This window comes from Herpailurus yagouaroundi, unplaced genomic scaffold (genome assembly GCF_014898765.1).
Source record: "Herpailurus yagouaroundi ecotype Mexico unplaced genomic scaffold, PumYag 186, whole genome shotgun sequence".
Classification (NCBI taxonomy): Eukaryota; Metazoa; Chordata; class Mammalia; order Carnivora; family Felidae; genus Herpailurus; species Herpailurus yagouaroundi.
In genome coordinates, this window is record NW_024412417.1 from 47,291,059 (window position 1) to 47,309,011 (window position 17,953).

At 61.4% G+C, this 17,953-nt stretch overlaps 1 protein-coding gene across 17 annotated transcripts in view; it reads right to left on the reverse strand.

Moving 5' to 3' along the window:
* TSNARE1 (t-SNARE domain containing 1) overlaps nt 1–17,953 on the reverse strand; it is a 156,657-nt gene that overhangs the window by 67,748 nt on the left and 70,956 nt on the right. For 12 of the 17 annotated variants that reach the window (XM_040494573.1, XM_040494569.1, XM_040494570.1 and 9 more), the window contains 4 exons: nt 16,700–16,790; nt 13,980–14,054; nt 13,455–13,514; nt 3,232–3,393 (listed from right to left, as the gene is read on the reverse strand). In XM_040494573.1, the coding sequence (XP_040350507.1) occupies nt 3,232–3,393; nt 13,455–13,514; nt 13,980–14,054; nt 16,700–16,790 (388 nt within the window). The remainder of the gene's footprint in view (nt 1–3,231; nt 3,394–13,454; nt 13,515–13,979; nt 14,055–16,699; nt 16,791–17,953) is intronic. The other 5 variants (XM_040494574.1, XM_040494559.1, XM_040494572.1 and 2 more) reach the window with 2 other exon arrangements.

The window sequence follows — 17,953 nt, forward strand, 5'->3', positions numbered from 1 at the left end:
TGGCCCATCTGGGACCAACGTCAGGAAGGGGCCTGAGGCTCGGAAGCCAGAGACCACCCGCCTCCAAATCAGGGGCCAGGAGAAGAAGCCCCAAGGAGGCCAAGAGCTAGCCCCGTGGAAAGTGGGCCGTGTCCCAGCCCCCTCCACTCCCTGTGGGAGGGACCCGCCCGCCGACCTGGCTCCTGCAAGTGCGCTGCTCACCTCCCCCGGGAGGGGCCAGGGCCCCGGGCCGCATGGGCCCCAGCAGCGTGGTCTCCCCCATCGGGAAGTGGGGGACAGGGTCCTGACTTGTGAGCACGTTCCTGGGACCAGGGTGCCCGGGCTGGCACGGCTCCCTTCGCGGGTGCAGGGCTCCGGCCCTGCGCCTCTCACTGGAAAGGGCCGTCTGAGCCGGAAGGCCTAGCGCGGCCATCCCTGGGGCGGTGAGGCTCCTGACACAGCCAGACGCAGCTCTCTGTGGGTGGGTGTCCCCAGAGCTCTCCCTCTGAACCCTAGTCTCCCCGTGGGGAACAGAAGGGGGAGGCCACCAGCCCGGGCCTCCAGACTGTGAGGGAGAGTGTCTGGGGCAGGGGTGTCTCAGGCTAGCCCTACAAGGCAGCCCTGCTCTCATACTCCACAACTCCGGCAGCCTGATGACAGCCAACCAGCACTTCCCACGGGAGGGGATGTGAGGCCCAGGGAAGGCCTGGGCCCGCCACAGGCCTGCCAACACTTGGTGGCAGGAGGATGGAGCCCAGGCTGGGAAAGCACGCAGAGTCCAGGCCCAGGAGGCCAGGGGTCAGGACAGAGGACAGCTGAGTCCAAGCCCGGGGACTTAGCTGTGCTAAGGTCATCTGTGAGCAGGGAGGAGCCGGACTGAGCAGGGCCGTCAGGGGCATGGCACTGGAAGGGCACAACGGGTCAGGGCGAGGCAGCGCAGGGCGGAGCTGGGCTAAGGGCGGAGCTGAGTGCGGCTGGGCGGGGCTGCATTAGGCAAGGCAGAGTGGGGGGGAACTGAGAGGTGCTGAGAGGGGCAGGGGGCGGGGCGGGGCGGGGGCGGGGAGGGGCGGGGCGGGGGGGGGCTGGAGCCGGAGGGGGGGGGCGGGGCCACCCCTTCCCAGGGCCAAGCACTTCCCCTGGAGAAGCGGAAGCAGCAGAGCTGGATGAAAGCAAGGGATACAGGGACACTGCTTACAGCTTTCTGGGCCAGCGGTCTGGGCACAGGGACCCTGCGTGGGGCCGGCGGGGAAAGGACACGGGTGATGGCACTGCGTCTGTGGGGCTCCAGGCCCCCTTCCCAGCCCTGCACAGCCACCTGGCCAAAAAGCAGGTCCAGGGCTGGGCAAGCAGGCAGAGACCCTCCTGGACAGCAAGCTGAAGGGCAGCAGCTGATGACCCTGGTGGACAGGAGCAACTTCCCACATGGGAGCCACTAGAGGATGACAGGCTGCTTACGGGGGTCCTTACCCGGCCCGGAGGAGGGCGGCCCAGACATGGGTGTAGGACACAGGCCTCTATCACTAGGGGGAGTGGCCCCTGTGATTGGGGGGGCTGACCACTTGTCTGGGTTCATTCAACACATCTGTCGAGCAAGCTGCTGAGGGCCCTGGGGATTGGGCCGGACACCTGACAGGTGAGGCCCCTGTTCTGCTGGACAATAACAGGCTAGCAACCAAGGCAAAGGGGAGACCGTGGGGGGCAGGTTGTGGGGGTGGCAAGAGCCTGCTCAGCTCCACAGGGAAGCTGCCAGCAACTCAAGTGTGAGCCACCCCTGTGTCTCCTGAGGCTGCTCCCCACAACCCGCCCACACCACGGTCCGCTGTCCTCTCCAGCTCTGGACAGACAACCCCCATCACCCTGAGCAGCTAGGCTCCAGGCTGGCCCCGTGGGGGCCGGGGGACACCCGTCTGTCCCTGGGACTCCAGCCTGGCCTCTGCCCCTGGCTCACTCATCACATGGAGAAGCTGTCACTGGGACCAGCTGCAGCACTGGGGGAGGGAGAGGGGACGTCGCAGGTGCACTGGCACGCGGCCTTGGGAGCACCATGGCAAGCCCCTGGCTGCTCCCACGCCACCCTCGTGGGGCAGAGGAGGGAACTGAGGCTCAGCACACAGCTGGCCACAGTCCATGCAGTCCCCCGCTGACCCCCGTCAGGCTCCGAGGCCCACAGACAGGACTGACTGGATTCAGGCCCCAGGTTGGCCCGCAGCCCCAGGCCCCTCCAGCTCGGCTGCCCCGCACGGGCCTCCACGTGGGGCCCATCACCCCTGGTGAAGCCCACCCCTCCACCTATGCTCACCACACAGAGAACCACAGCAAGGCATGAGGAACCCCACAGCCCACCTCAGAGGTGGGCCTCGACCTACTCAGGGGCTCCTGGCCCCACCCTTGTCCTCACGCCCCGGGCCATGCACTCGGTCGGCAGGGTCCGCTCCCTGGGCACCAGGATGAGGCCCCATCATGGAGAGCAGCACCCTCCCGCCTGGCCCCTGCCCCTGCCCTCACCGCCCATGGTGACAGCAGGGCTGCGGGCCCTTCCTGCAGGACCTCAGTTCTTGAGCCAGAGACAACAGCAGATCCCCCTCTAGGGACCCCAGCCCCCCATGTCTTTAAGGGTGACCATGCTTGGACCCCCTTGTCAGCCTCTGGTGGAAAGTCGGTCCTGTTGTGCCAACAGAGAGGCGTGGGCATGCACGTGTTTGGTCCTTATCTGGTGTCTCAGGGAGAGCAGAGGCCTGTCTCCGGTGCTGCCTCCTGCCAGGGCCCCGAACAGGTGCACCTTCCCCTTGGGGGAGCAGGACAGGGTGAGGGGGTGGGGGCTTCACCGAGGCAGCGGCTGCAGTGGGGGGGACCCCGGAAGTAAGGGGCCGAACCCCACCTCTCTGAGGGGGCATCCACCTCCTTCAGGGTGGGACACGAGACACGGCAACAGGTCCTGAGCTGGTGACTCAGTTGACCATCTTGCCCAGGTCCCTGTTTCTCTAGACAAAGCTGCTTTCAGAGGACGTTTGTCCAGAACCCCAGCCCCTGCAAGAGGCTCCCCCTCCCCCTGCAGATGAGCAGAGGGAGGCCGAGGGGAGAAGGGGGAGGCGGGGCTCACAGGGCTTCAAGCCCCCCACTGGCAGGGCCAGCAGCCCTCCTGCATTCCCGATGCACCTCCGGTGTCCAGGGACAGGGGCCACCGGTGCGGGGACTCACACGGTCACGCCCCCGCTTGCACACACGGGCACACTCGCCAGGCCAGGGCCTCACCTCAATCTGCAGGATGGCCTCCTCGCGCAGCCGGATGGCCTCCTCGTCCTCCTCGGTGATCTCGGGAAGCAGCGCCTGCTCCTGGCCCTGCCACATGCTGTCACCCCCGTTAAAGATCTTCTCATCATCGGGCAGCTCAGCAAAAGGGGCCCGGGGACTCTGCTGGCAACAGAGACAGGCCGGTTAGCCTGGGTGCAGCCCAGGAAACGGCCTTGTCCCGGGCCGGCAGCGGCAGCTCCACGTCGGGGCTAAGTGCTCGGCTCTGGACACCAGGAGCCTCCGGGGCTGCGCACGCCCCCCCCCGCACACTCCTGGGAGGGGAGAGGCCCCACAGCCCGGGTTCTGCAGCCCTGACGGGGCCTCTGGCGGGCTGCCTGGGGGGGACGCCCTCACAGGGCTGCCCCAGAGATCAGGGTCCGGTGGACATGCCGTGCCGGCCTCTGGCCGTCCCAGGCCCGGCTACGGGGCGCCCCCGGCAGACCCCCACAACCCCGCCGGAGCGCAGGAGTCCTGGCGTCCCCAGCTCCTGGTGAAACCTGTTCACACACCAACACAAACCGCAGCTTCTCACGGGAGGCCACGCGCCCACCGGTTCCGGAGGCGGCCGTGGGTCCCAGCGGGAGCTGCGGAAACCGAGGCATGGGCTCCCACACGGCTGGGGCTGCGTGCCACCGGGGACCGCGTGTCGTCCTGCGAACCCCTTCGCTGTGACCAGGCCGCGGGGAAGAGAAGCCAGAGGGTTTTTCGTGTGGTTTCATTCTTTACTGATTTCTTTAGTTTACCAAATTTGGGGATCCAGTAAAATGGCAGCTTTTCCCTTCCATTAACCATCTGCTCTCTGACGGAATACTCTGAGTACAAGTGAGGCGAGTGTCAGGTCCTGAGCGGGGGAGCTGGGGTGCCTGCGAGGGGCTGTCTCCACCCTGGGCACCGCACAGGGGCGAGGAGAGCAGGAGGTAGGGATGAGCCCCACGCCGGAGCTGCGGCTTCACACAAAGGATGTGCACGCCTCGGCCCTGCCCCCATCGGGATTCTGGGCCCGGCACAGCCCAGGTCCCCCCCCTCCCGCCACCCCCGCGTCAGTCAAGCTCTCCTTCGTGTCAGAGAGGTGAGTGTGGGTACGCGTGTGTGCATGTGTGTGTGTAAGAGAAAGAAACCAAAAGGGCAACCGGGAAGGCTGGAGGGCAGGCGGAGCCACCCGGCAGCCCCAGGTCCCCCCCAGCCCCCCAGTGTCAAATCTCCTTCGAGCCAGCTGTCTCTGACACTCCTGACCACCTGCAAAAGACAAAGCACTATGGGCCCGTTTTACGAACGAGGACACTGGGGCCGAGAGACCAAGGAACCCACAAGAGGCAGCAAGTGAAACCCAGCTGAAGGCTCCGTGGTGCACCCAGCCCAGGGGTGGCGGGGGGGGGGGGCGTGAGTCCGAGCCCACGGCTGGAGCAGCTTCCTCCCCAGCTGACTCCGTGCCCCAAGCCGCACCCGGGGCTTCTCAGCTCCCCTCCTGCCCTCCATCCGGCCCCACAGCTCCTCCTCCTGCCCAGAGACGGAGAGCAGGACACAGCTGCCGCCCCCAGTCACCCAGTGCCAGCCCCGAGCTCCTGCTGAGCCCCTCGTGCGTGCTGGCGACGGGCCGGGGCCGAAACGCAGGGCGGGACATCCGTCTCGGGGCCTCCCTCCCCAGACTCCATGTCGCTCTGCGGTGGTCAGCCCGCAAGGAGGCTTCAGAAGCCACCACCTGCCTATCCTCTCCTTTCCCTTCATGACGAGACCACCTTCCTGCTCTCCTGTGCCACTCGGCCATGTGGCAGGGTGCTGGCCGTGCCACAGCCACCACGGCCCGCCAGGCGGCCTCCAGATGGCCTGGGCAGCAGGGAGAACACAGCCTGTGCCGCGCGCGCTCAGGGCCCGTGACCGCCCACCCTGCGTCAGGCCTGGGGACACGGCGGACGGACGCCAGGAGCTCCGTGCACAGACACAAAGGCTTCGGCGCGGTTCTCACCGACGCCAGCACGGGCAGGCCCAGGACACCCTGAAAGCCACGTGTGTATGTGCGACGACACCGAGGAAACACAGGGACGGCTGGACGGCCCGGGCGACCTGCCTGCGGGAGGCCCTCGTGACCACGGGACCACCACTAGGAGCCCCGGAGGGACAGGTGCTCTCTCCAGTGCCGCCCACGCCCCGTGCGGTGGACGCGCTCACCCTCGCACAAGGAGGGCACCGTGAGGCCCGCACTCACCCAGCTCTCCTTCCAGAGCCCACGTCCTCCCCCAGTCCACATGCCACGGGCAGAGCCCCTTCCCCCAGAGTCAGCAGAGGCCTTTACGTAAATAAATACGTGGATACGTGAATATAAAATAAAAGACCCAAAAAATCCGCTGACAAGCACTACTGGTCCAAGGTGGCAATTACCACCCCCCCTTCCCGATGTGGGCGGGAGGAAGCGAGCAGTGCCAGGAGGGGCTGGCACGCAGCCGAGCCACGGCGTCTGGCCCAGCGCCTGCCGGCACGCTCTCCGGGCCTTGGCGTCCTCATCTGCAGAACGGGACGACGACCCCACACCCCCCGGTGCCCGCCACACAGCAGCGCCCCCCACAGGAGCGACCCTGTGGGGCCCCCCTGCTGCCTGCCGGCGCCTTGGCCCAGGTGGCAAGGCCCTGGGGAGTTCCCCAGATCCCCCAGCCCAGGGTCTACCCCCACGGCACGGGGCTGACACCCCACCCCGGGGTCAGGACGGGAAACCTCACTGCCGTCCACAGGCGCACAAGGAAAGGAGGTGAGCGCAAGCAGGCTTCGGGACACAGACGCGGGTTCCTGCGTGGAAGCCACGGTGTCGCCCCCAGACGGGAGCGTGTGCACCGCCTCCCCCCCCCCCCGCCCCCCCCCCAGGCCGTCCCAGATCAGCAGCAGCGGGAGGCTCCACAGGGCCTGGTGCTTCCCAGGGACATGCGACAATCCCCCGAGGTGACAGCTGCCCCGGGGCCCCCTCACTGTGCAGCCGGGAACAGGACACAGGAACCCTCACTGCATCTGCCCCCGGAGAAGGCACTGGAAGACCACAGTGCTCCTATACAAGGATCCCTACAGACCCACTAACGGAAGCAGTCAGACACGCCCGTGACAGACGTGCCACAGGGCACCATGTGACCTCCCCCGGAGTCTGGGGCTCCGCGGAAGCAGCACGAAAGCTGGGAGCAAAGGGCGTCTGCGTGCCTCGCCTCCCCAGGTGCCCTCGCCTCCCGGGGTACGGCCCACCCACGCCTCCCCAGGTACGGGCCGCACTCCCTGAGCGGCTCGTGTCAAGACAGGGCAGCAAGAAATGGCTTGAACGCCTGACCTCGTGCAAGGATCAGAAAGTGTCCCTTTATTCTCCTCACAAAGACCCGATTTGGGGATTAGGGATTTGCTGGCAAGACGCTGGGGCCGGCGTGGAGGGGACAGCCCTGTGATGGTTTTCCAGCTCAGGAGGCGGCCAACAAAGAGGGCTTTCTCCTCCCTCCAAGGCCGACGGGTTGGGTCCCACTCTGTACGGAAGAGACCCACAAACCAACGTGACTGCCGGACCTCGGGGCTGTGAGTGGTTTCCCGTGAGAAGAAGCAAGGCCTGCGGCGCCTTCAGGGAGGCGGGGAGGAGGCACACCAGGGTCCCAGGGTTCCCGGGGGCTCTGGGAAACGGGCCACTTTCTCGCGCACTCCGACCCTGGGCTCCGCGCAGGAACACCCGTGACCCGTGGGAGGGCAGGGGTCAGGGTGTGCGCCGGTCCCAGGCCTGGGAAAACTGCTTCTGTTTCGCAGCCCAAGCCTGGTCGTCAATTTCTCCACAGAGTGAATGACTGTTTGTGAGCTAACGGAAGTTTCTGGAGACTTGTCAAAGCCCAGAACGTCGGAACTGGCAGGGCTGTAGCAACCCTTCCCCCAACAGCCACACGAAATAACAGAGCTGGGGCCCTCCCGCCCTGGGCCCAGCGGGGCGGTGAGGCAGGATTTCTGGGGAGCACAGGAAGGTGAGGCGTGCTCTTCCCGCCGCGGCCGCGGCCACGCGCACCTCTGCCGGAAATCCGTGCCGAGCCGGCCAACGGCAGCACAGACCACGGACGGTGCCCCGTGAGGGGCGGGAGCCAGCCCACACACACCGCCTGGGCCTCACCTGGCCTGAGACTGGCCCACGTGGCCGCCGGCCACGGCCCAGAGGGCGGACACTCAGCTCAGATGGGAGAAGGGGGCCGCTGGGCACCCGTCACTCCCGCCAGGACGGCCGCCAGCAGCCACGCAGTCTGCGGCATCGGGGCAGCAACGGTGCCCGCGTCGAACGGGGGACGATTGGCATCGCGTCGTTTCCAGTCTGCAGAACTCCTGGAAATAACCTGATCTTTCACAATTTCTCAGAAGCACTGCTGACCCTTCCCTTCCTTTTCTAAAAATTCTGCTGAAACACAGCACATCTACGTACAGTCCGATGCCCGAATCAGAAGCGTGCGGGTCTGAATTCTTAGATGGGAGAGACCGCGAGCACTGCCAGCGTCCCAGCACCCCAGAAGGGCCGCTCCAGCCCCCCAGTCATTCGGCTGCCCCCAGCCAAGGAAAACACCGTCTGGCTTCTAACACTGCCCACCACTTTGGCCTGCTTTTGATCTCCGTCCTCCTTGGTTTCAGGCTTCTTTGGCTCGCCATCCTGTCCGAGGTCACGCCGGGGGGCCTGGCTGGCGACAGGCTTCTGCGCGTGAATTCCGCACTGAAGATCTCGCCGTTCCGCTGAAGGCTGGCTCCCTTCCCAGGAGTCTGCTGTCTCATGTCCAGCTGCCACGGGCACTCTTCAGTGTGACCTCTGGTGGGCACACGTGTGCATCTCCCCCGGCTCTGTGCTTGGGGTGGAATGGCGAGGTCACGGGAAAGAAAATGCGTGACTCCAGTGAACCTTTCGGCGTCCCAGAGTGGCGGTGCCGCTCCGCACTTCCAGTGGGAGGACACGAGGCTGCCGGCCGCCCCGCATCCTCACCAGACTGGGTGTTTTCCTGCGTGTCTGACTGTTCTTAGTTACTCTGGTGGTACAGGGCGACGTGTGGTGACAGCACCGTGGGGTCACTTTCCCTCTTCTGATGGCAGATGCTGAGCACACGTGTCCCCACCTGCCATTTGGATGTCCCCTTCTGTGATGTGCCTATGGCTTTTGTCCTTTTAGGTTTTTGAAAGTAGCTGTCTGCCTTTCTCTTATTGGTTTGTTGGAGACCTTTACATGTTACGGACATAAGTCCTTTTCAGATACACGTTATGTAAACACCTTCTTTAATGCCTTCTTCACTCTCTGCAGGGTGCATTAATCTAACAAAGTCTCTTCTTTATACTTAGTAGATTTTCATCTGTGTAAGAAACGTTAGCTCACCATAAAGATGTGAAGATAGACCCCTATGGTATCTTCTAGAAGCTTCGTTGCTTTGTCCTTCACATGTATGTCTGTGATCCAGCTGAAGTGCTCTTTGTGCACGGGGTGGGTTACGGTAAAGGATATGCTGGCAATGGCAGTTGCGTGCACGCAGGCTCCCGGCCCCTCTCGGCCACGTAAGAATGGGCCGTGGCCTGGGGCACTTTCTCACCAAGAGACAGAGCCTTCACAGCTGTGCCAGGCTTGGCGCCTTGGACGACAACGTCCTTCCCTGTTTAAGACTCAACTCGTCCTCCTTTGTTCGGCCAAAGCACCTGCATCACGTGGCACTCAGCCAAGCCCACTGCGGGTGGGGGGCGGGGGCGGGGTGGACAGGGGCCTGTCGCTGCAGCACAAGAGGGATGCGTGCAAGCCAACGACCCCGCCTCATCACCGGGAGGGCCCCACTGGCCACGGAGGACATGCCCACCGCAGGAGCTGGCCTTGCCAGCTAGTCTCTGTGTGAGCACAGCACTGTTCTATCGGTAACTGACTGCACCGTTTCCCTGGCGACCCCGACACTGGGATGCAGGGGCTGGGGTGTCTGCACTTGGACTGGCCATCTGCTCAACAGGATCCTTTTTCCCAGTTCAACCCCCAGCCGGTCCGGCGTCAAGCCCTGAACGGACCTTCCATTCCCTACTGCATGGCGGGACTCTTGTTCAAACAGCCACTCAAAGGCCTCTTTCAGTTTTGATGTTAATACAAGTGGCATTTAAATTTCACTTTCAAGCTGTCTTTTGCTAGCACGATGTTTTCTTGTCTACTGACCCTGTTACACCCACTTACTAATTCTAAGTTTATCTGCAGATCCGATCACCTTTCCTAGTAATGCAGTCATGTCTCTGAAGTGCTTTCCTCCGCCCCAATTCTACTTTTCATTTATTTTTCATGTCTTAGTGCACTGGACACGCCCTCCAGCGCAGCGGGGAGTAGAGGTGATACAACTAGACACAGTGTCTTGTCCGCAGTCGCAGGAGGAAAGATCTCAACATCTCCCCAGTAGGTGTGATGCTAACTGTGGGGCTTTTGAAGACCCCCATCATCAGATTAAAGGCATTCCTACCTACCTGTCTGCCGAGTCTCTCTCCTCACCCTAAATGGGTGCTGAAGTTCACCAAGTGATCTTCCCTACTGAGACTATCAAGTAAATTTTCTTACTTACTCCATTAATATGGCAGCTGACACAGGTTATTTCTGGATGTCAGCTAACCTTGCATTCCCAGACTAAACCCACTTTATAATGATGTACTGCCCCATCACATATTGCTAGATTCGGTCTATTCGTGATTTGGCTAGGGCTTTTGCTCCTGTGCTCACGAGAGAACATGTTACTTTCCTTTTTGTGATATCCTTGGAAGAATTTGGAATCAAGGTCTGGTGGCCTCCTAAGGCCAGGTGGGAGGTGTTCCCTCTTGATATTTAAGATACTTAAGAGTTTGTATAAACTGGTAATATTTACTCCTCAAACACTGGAAGAATTCACCAATAAAACCATCTAGGTCTACGGTTTTCTTGGTGGGATTTTAACTATGGAAATTATTTAGTTATTGATTTCATTTTTTTTAATAAACACCAGACTTTTCAGACTCCGTATGTCTTGGTAACTTACATTTTCCTAAAACAATTTATATTTTACCTAAGTTGTCAAATTTATCGGCATAAAGTTGTATCATAGTATCTTCATACCTCTGCTGTTTCTAATTGGTAGGATCCGTGCTATAGCCATTGTCATTCATGATACTAGTAACTTGTATTTTCTCTCTGTATTGTGATTAATCTTGTAGGAGTTCATTATTTTCATTAATCCTTCTAAAAAGTCAAATTTTGGCTTTGTTGAATTTGTCTATTATGTATCTATTTTACACTCCATTGATTTCTGGGTTTCTTTTCCTATATATTTTCTTAGGATTTAATTTATTGTTGCTTTTCTAGCTTCTTGAGATTGAGAATCAGAGCTGCGATTTTTCATCCTTCCTTCTTTCCCAGTGGAAGAATTTAAAGCTGTGAGTTGCCCTCTGGGAGCTGCCTTGGCTGCACCCACAGGTCTTAACTTGGAGCCATTCTCATTTTTGTTCACGATGGTTTCTAATTTCTGCTGTGACTTCTTCTCTGATTCATGGGTTCCTTCAAACTGTATTCTTTCACTCCTCAAGCGTGGCAATTTCCTTTTTGTTACCAAATGTGAGTTTAATTGAGCCAGTCTGAGTGTCCTCAGGGTCACACCAACCCTCTGGAATCCGTCGAGACTGGACTCAGCGTGTGCTGTGCACCTGCAGAGAATGCTCGCTCCCCTGTGGCTGGCTGCAGTGACATGTCCACTTGGGCGGAAGTGTATTCCTTAACTGTGACGAGTCTTTTAGATCCTCACTGAACTTTTCTCTGTTCACCTCATCAGTCATTTGGACGGCTGTGTTAAAACTTCCAACTACGATTGTGGATTTACCATTTTTCCTTTTATTACTATCAGTTCTGTCTTGTGTATTTTGAGGCTATGTTATTAGGCGCCTATACAGAATTACATCTTACATCTGAATTACCGTGTCATCCCCGTGAAGCACACCTCTGTCGGCAGCGACATTTCTTCACACGGACTCGCTCGTTCAGATATCAGCACCGGACACAAGTCTTCTTTGGTTTCATAGTTATCTCTGACCATCCTTTTACTTTCAACATTCTCCTGGATTTAAAGTGTGTTGCTTACAAGTGCTGGTTTTTTCTTTTACCCAAATCTGACAATGTGTGCCTTTTCATCAGAGGGGTTAGGCCATTCTCCTAATTCATAAGTGAATTTGGTATAAATCCACCACCTTACAACTTGTTTCCTACTTTCCTTCCTGTTTTTTGTTTTTTTTCTTTTTTTGCTTTCTTTCCAAATTTTTGAGAGAGAGAGAGAGAGAGAGAGAGGACATGAGACAGATACAGACAGAAAGAGAGGGAGAGGGAATCCCAAGCAGACTCTGGGCTGTCACTGTAGAGCCTGATGCAGGGCTTGAACTCACAAACCGTGAGATCACGACCTGAGTCAAAACCAAAAGAAGGCCACTTAACCGACCGAGCCACTCAGACACCCGTGTTTTCTTTTAAATTAACCCTTCGTTATTTCATATGCTCCTTATTTTACAATTCATATTCTTATGTTGTCCTTTAGTGTCACCTGCCTAACGCAACAGGCAGCCGCCTCAGATCAGGGTTCTCATCACTCCTCAGAGGACGGGGACGTCGCACACTCTCTCGCAGCTACTCCTCCTCCTGTGCTGCCGGCCGAGCACTTCCACCTGCCCCACGGCCAGACCCCACGGCCGGGGCCACTATTCACCAGCCGCACTGCCTCACACGTGTCCTCACGTCAGCGTTCCCAGGACGCACCGTCCCTTCCTGCTGCCGCACGTCCGCCTGGGAACGCTTTCCCTCTGCTACCGTCAGAGTTCTGTTGACGATAAATGCCCTCGGTTTGTGTTTCTCTAAAAATGTTTTCATTCAACCTTCATTTCTGAAAACTATCTTCACCAAATGCAAACTTCCACATAAGCGATTGCTTTCTGCCCGTTGTCCTCCGGCTCCTACTGATTTACCTTAGGGTCGGGTGTGAGTCTTGTCGCTCCTTTAAAAATAACATCACTTCTGGGGCGCCTGGGTGTCTCAGTCGGTTGAGCGTCCAGCTTCAGTTCGGGTCATGACCTGGCGGCTCGTGAGTTTGAGCCCCGCGTCGGGCTCTGTGCCAACAGCTCAGAGCCTGCAGCCTGCTTCGGATTCTGTGTCTCCCTGTCTCTCTGCCCCTCCCTCACTTGTACTCGGTTTCTATGTCTCTCAAAAATAAATAAACACTGGGGCGCCACGGTGGCTCAGTCAGTTAAGCGTCTGACTTCGGCTCAGGTCGTGATCTCGCGGTTTGTGGGTTCAAGCCCTGCGTCGGGCTCTGTGCTGACAGCTCAGAGCCTGGAGCCCGTTTCGGACTCTGTGTCTCCCTCTCTCTCTGCCCCTCCCTCACTTGTACTCGGTTTCTATCTCTCTCAAAAATAAATAAACACTGGGGCGTCTCGGTGACTCAGTCGGTTGAGCATCCAGCTTCAGCTCAGGTCGTGATCTCGCGGCTCGTGAGTTCGAGCCCCGCGTCGGGCTCTGTGCTGACAGCTCAGAGCCTGGAGCCTGTTTCAGACTCTGTGTCTCCCTCTCTCTCTGACCCTCCCCCGTTCATGCTCTGTCTCTATCTCAAAAATAAATAAACATTAAAAATAAGTAAACAAATAAACAAACATTAAAAAATAAAATAACATGACTTCTTTCCTCAGGTTTTAATCTGCTGTTAGGATTTTATCTTTGTCTTAGGTTTTCAAAATCTTATTATGATACGAGTAAGGGTGGTTTTTAAGGAACAGGGTAGATTTATCCTGTGTATGACGGAGGCTCTTCAACCCGTGGCTTGAAATATTTGGACACTTTTGGAGAAGTCTCAGCCACTGCACCTTCAGACACGGTTCCTGTCCACTCCCTGCCCTGTTCGTGTAGGACTCCAGTTTCTACCCGTTTCTCCCCCCGGGAGGGCTGGCGGGAACAAGCCCGTCCTGAAGGCAAGCAGACGGTCAGCCCCCAGTACCCCGTCTCAAGCCTGCGCCAGAGGACTGAGGCCAGAATACTGGCTTTCTAAAAGGTCCTTCATCAACTCAGATCCCCCTCCCCCAGATGGGGCCTCTTCCCTCGGCGCCCCCTGCGCCTCCCCAAGCACCGAGGGCAGTGAGTGGACTCTGTGCCGGCACCTAATGCCCCCCCCCCCCGACCATGGCGGTCCCTCAGCACTCACCCGCTGCGTGCCGCCTCTCTGCGCGGCGGGAAGCAGGGCTCTGGACTTTTCTGCAATTTTCTGTTAAATAACAGAGGGAAACGGGAGGAACAGAAGGGTGGGGAGGAGAGAAGAGATGGTCAGCTGAGCACGCAGTACGGGACGGTCACCGACAGCAACGCACACCGTCAGCTCCGCGGCCAGAGGGAGACGTCCAGGTCTCAGGAAAGCCGGGTGCTCGGCCGGGCACCTGGCCGGGCTCTGCCGACAACCCAGGGGGCGGCCCCCTCCCACACCCTTAAGCTCCGGGTCTCCGTGTCCTTCCGTCAGGACGAGGGTCTCCTGTCCCGCCTCCCGGCAGGGCTCTGCTGATGCCTCCTGGGCACCAGACGGTAAGGTTCCTCCACTGCACACACTGGGAGCCTGTGGCTCCGGCCCAGCCCTCTGCTCTGGGGGCCAGCCCGGGGACAAGAGTGCCTGAGCGGGTGCCCGAGGGACCGAGACCCACCCCCACCTGGCCGGCCGACCCCGCCAGGAGCGCCTCACCTTCTGCACTGCGCCGTAGCGCTGAATGGCATCCGACAGCTGAGTTCTGAGGCGGTCCAGCTGGAGATGCTCCTGCTGCAAAGGGGGAGTGTGGCCTCAACAGGCAGCCGAGGCCCTGTCCTGCCCCGTGGCCTCCTCCGGCCGCTCATTCCTCACGCTCCTCGGCCCCCCGTCCCTCAGGGCGCAGGCCGCACCGTGCCCCCAGCCCCCACCCGGCCCCACACTGCCGTCAGGCCTCTGCCCTGGGAACGGGGCTCAGCCCCATCCACTTCGCCCCATGCCGTCTCGTGCCATCTCAGACACCAGCACGGGCTCCACAGGCTCGGCCTGCGTCCCCGCAGACGCCTCCCCCCGCGATCCCACGCGCGACACCCTCGGCACCCGCCGCGGAGCCAGGCGCTGGGCCGATACCATACGCGTGTCTGGTCCGCACGACATCTCGCTACCTGAGGGCTCAGGAGACCTCAGTCCGAGTTCCACGGGGCCGGTTCAAGGCCACACGGGGTGGCGGAGCCAGGCCACAGAGCCAGGCCACTGACCCAGAGCCCTGCACCCAGCCACACGCAAGGCTGCAGCTGACACCCCCAGTGTCGGACCGTCCCCCTCACCACTGAGCTCGGCAGCACGCACGGCCTCACCCCTGCACCGAACAGGACTTGGCGTGTCTGCCGGTGCGCCCTGGTGCCCAGAAGGACGCCTGGCAGAAAAGTGGCGCTCGAGCATACTTCCAGAGCAGGGAAGGACGAGCAAGCCCTGAAGGCTGCCTGCCGGGGTCGTGTGAGCTCCACAGGCCGCCAGGAGCCCCTCCGCTCCCCTCCCTCCACGCAGCACCGGCACAGACAAAGTCACACCGGCGCCCTGTGCCCTCACCCCAGGACGGGACACCAACCTGAACTCGGCCCCCGGGCTTGGTGCCCACCCCCCCCCCACCACCACCACCCTGAGCCCCCACGCGAGCCCGCGGAGGACCGGCTGCGGCCGCACAGGCAGGCTGTTCACCCTCAGCGATGCCAGCAGGTGCGGGTCTGCGGAGCCCTCTCTGAGCGTCCGGCTCAGGCCCTTGCGAGGGGCCCCACACGCGCACCTCGGGACAGAGCTAAGAGCCCAGGCACTGAGAAAACGCCTCCGGCTCTCCGGTCCGTGAGACCCAGCAGCAGCCCATGTGAGGGCACGGCCGTTCTTCTGCGGGGACAGCAGCCCCTGCAGCCCCTCCAGCCACGTGTGCTACCAGGGGACCACGAGCACCTCAGAGGGGACCCCACTTGTGTCCTTCTCCCAGGGGCACAGAGTAGGTGCTCAGCGTGTGCTGGGTTCTTACGCGGGCAGGTGGGTGGACACAAGGAAGGACACGTTAGGCTAGAAGTGATCCCTCTGACCCCCAAGGGATTCAAGCTCTGATCCCTGGCCTCCAGGGTGCACACCGGCGACACCACAGACTCTGGCCCCAGAAAGACCAGGGCTGCGATCTAGCCAAGGCTCCTCCCTGGGGCTACAAAGTTCTGGACGGGGCCCTCTCCCAGCCTCAGGGTCCTTCCATATAAACGGGGGTGGGAACAGCAATGCGCAGACGGCCAGGAGCGCCCAACGCGGATGCGGCGTGCAGGGCTACGCACAGGAGGCCCTGGAGACATGCTCTTGGATGAAGGAGGCAACACGGAGCCCACGAGCAAAGAGCCACGCCACGTGTGAGGAGGCCACACACGTGGCCAACGCTACAAAAGCACCGTTCCCCGTGCCCCCGTCCACCGGCCCAGAGAGCGCCCGGGGCCCCGCGGGCCCTCCCAGCTCCCCTCCAGCCACGCAGCCCCCACCCCTGCGGTCCGCCCAGGTCTGCGTCTTGCAGACCCTTTGTGCGAACGGGGCCACACGACACAATGCATGGCTTCTGCACCGGCCTCCGTCACTGAGCGGACCTCAGGCAGCACAGCTGGCATCTCGGGCATTCCACCGGAAAGCCACGGTGCGCCTTCCTCACCAGCGTCCCGCCTCTCTCTGCGGAGGCTGGACTTGAGCGTCCCCAGAACCCGCGTCAGCCGAGGCAGCGTGAGGGGGCCCCGGCACCGTGTGATGGGCAGGGAAAAACCACAACTTAAGAGCACGATCCCGCTCTGTGGCGGCTGAGGGTCTGAGGGTATTTACCGTTTCGCGACAAGCGCCCTCCAGCGTTTGGGGATTGGGCAGGGCGGGGAGGGACAGCAGACAGGGGTGCGCTGACCTAGCAAATGGGGGTGGAGGGAAGTAAGAGGCCGACGGTGAAGATGACAGGGGAGGGGCTGTGGGGGGGGGGGGCTGCAGGACAGCGGGGATGTGGCCAGGGGGGAGGGGCTGCAGGGGGGAGGGCCACAGGGAGGTGTGATGAGGGTCAGGGCTGTGAAGGGGCAGTTGTGACCACAGCGGTAATGCTTGTGCTCTGATGACGAGCGGTGGCGTTGGCGAGGACAGAGATGACGGTGGTGACAAAGAGGGTGAGGGGTGGCAGGCTGGGTGGCAGGGAGATGTGGGGGGGGATGGAGGTTCATCCGTCTCCGTCGGGATGACCCAGCAGGGACACGGACTCCACAGCAGCGCCCAGCATACAGTGGGCGCCCAGTGAGCGCGCTGAGCTCCGGCCCGTGCAGCCACGTTGGCCGATCCCAGGCCGGCGTGGGCATCTTGGGCACGTCAGTGTCCCCGGGGGCCCCTGCCACGGCCCCCCTCCCACGGCCTCCAGGACCACCTACCCGGGAGCAGCCCCGCAGGAGCTCCGCCATCTGCTTCAAGGCGCTGGCGCTGGCCGCGACGGTCTTGTTGGTCCCCTGCTGCGCCGCGTGCCTGAGCCAGGACGGGGTGGGGGTGGGGGTGGGAGCAGGACCAGCACGGACGGAGGGGGAGACGGAGAGGAAGTGGGGGCAGGGGCAGCAGAAAGGTGGCCAGACAGACGAGGGCAGGGGGAGGGGAGGGCAGGAGACACGCGTGGTGAACGAGAACACGGGAGGGGAGAATCCCAGGAAGGAAAGAGCCAGAGGCACGAGAGACAGCGGCCACGGGAGGGGACGAGGATTGGAGGCCCAGAGAGGGACGGACAGACACACCCACAGACGGAGAAGGCAGCAGGGAGCAGAGAATTGGGGCAGAGACAGGGGTGAGGAAGGGGGAGAGAATGATAGGAGTGAGGCCTGGATCGGGACGGACCCCCTCTGTGCACGGCGGCCCCACACCCCACAGGCAAGCATGAGGAGGCCGGCCACGAGCCCTCCCTGGGGAGAGGGCCACCCCCCGCCAGGGTCAGCAACAGTCGGGAACCTGGGGGAGCAGGGGGGCCGCAGACATGCCCGGGACCACGGCTCTGTGGGCTGCGGGGACACTCCCACCTCCTGACCCAGGAGCACAGGGAGGCTGGGCCCGGGCCTCCCCCCGCTCACAATTTACGGTTCCGAGGGTGACCTGGAAGGGACTGAAAAGACCAGCCCCTCACCTGCTTGGGTTGACCGCTGTCCCTCTGGATGGAGTGACACTGACCCAGCCCCGGGGCCTCTGCAGGCACACACGTGGGGCAAGGAAGGGACCCTGGCCTGGCTTTGGGCCCAACAGATACCAGAGTAGAGCCCTCCTGACCCTTCAAGCTGCAGCCTGATGCCTCCTTTGCTCCCTGCAGGACCCCGTGTGGCAGAGGTGGGGGCGGGGGCACCATCTGACAAGGTGGACGCCTGGCAGACGTGGGCCTGGGTCCCTGACCCCTGCCTGTGGGCCAGACAAGCATGTGGCATAAAGAGGGGGAGTCACCCACGCCGGAAAGTGAAGGGGGGAGTAGGATGGGAAGGAGACCCCAGGCCAGCCTGGGGGGTGCAGCGTGTGAGCCCACCCTTCCGCCAGCGGAAGGGTTCACTCACACGGTCGCACCCACCACTGAGCCCTCCATCCACCTTGCCACACCTCCTCCCGTGGCCCCCACACTGCCCCCCACCCCCTGGTGCCCATACTGCCCCGCATGCCCC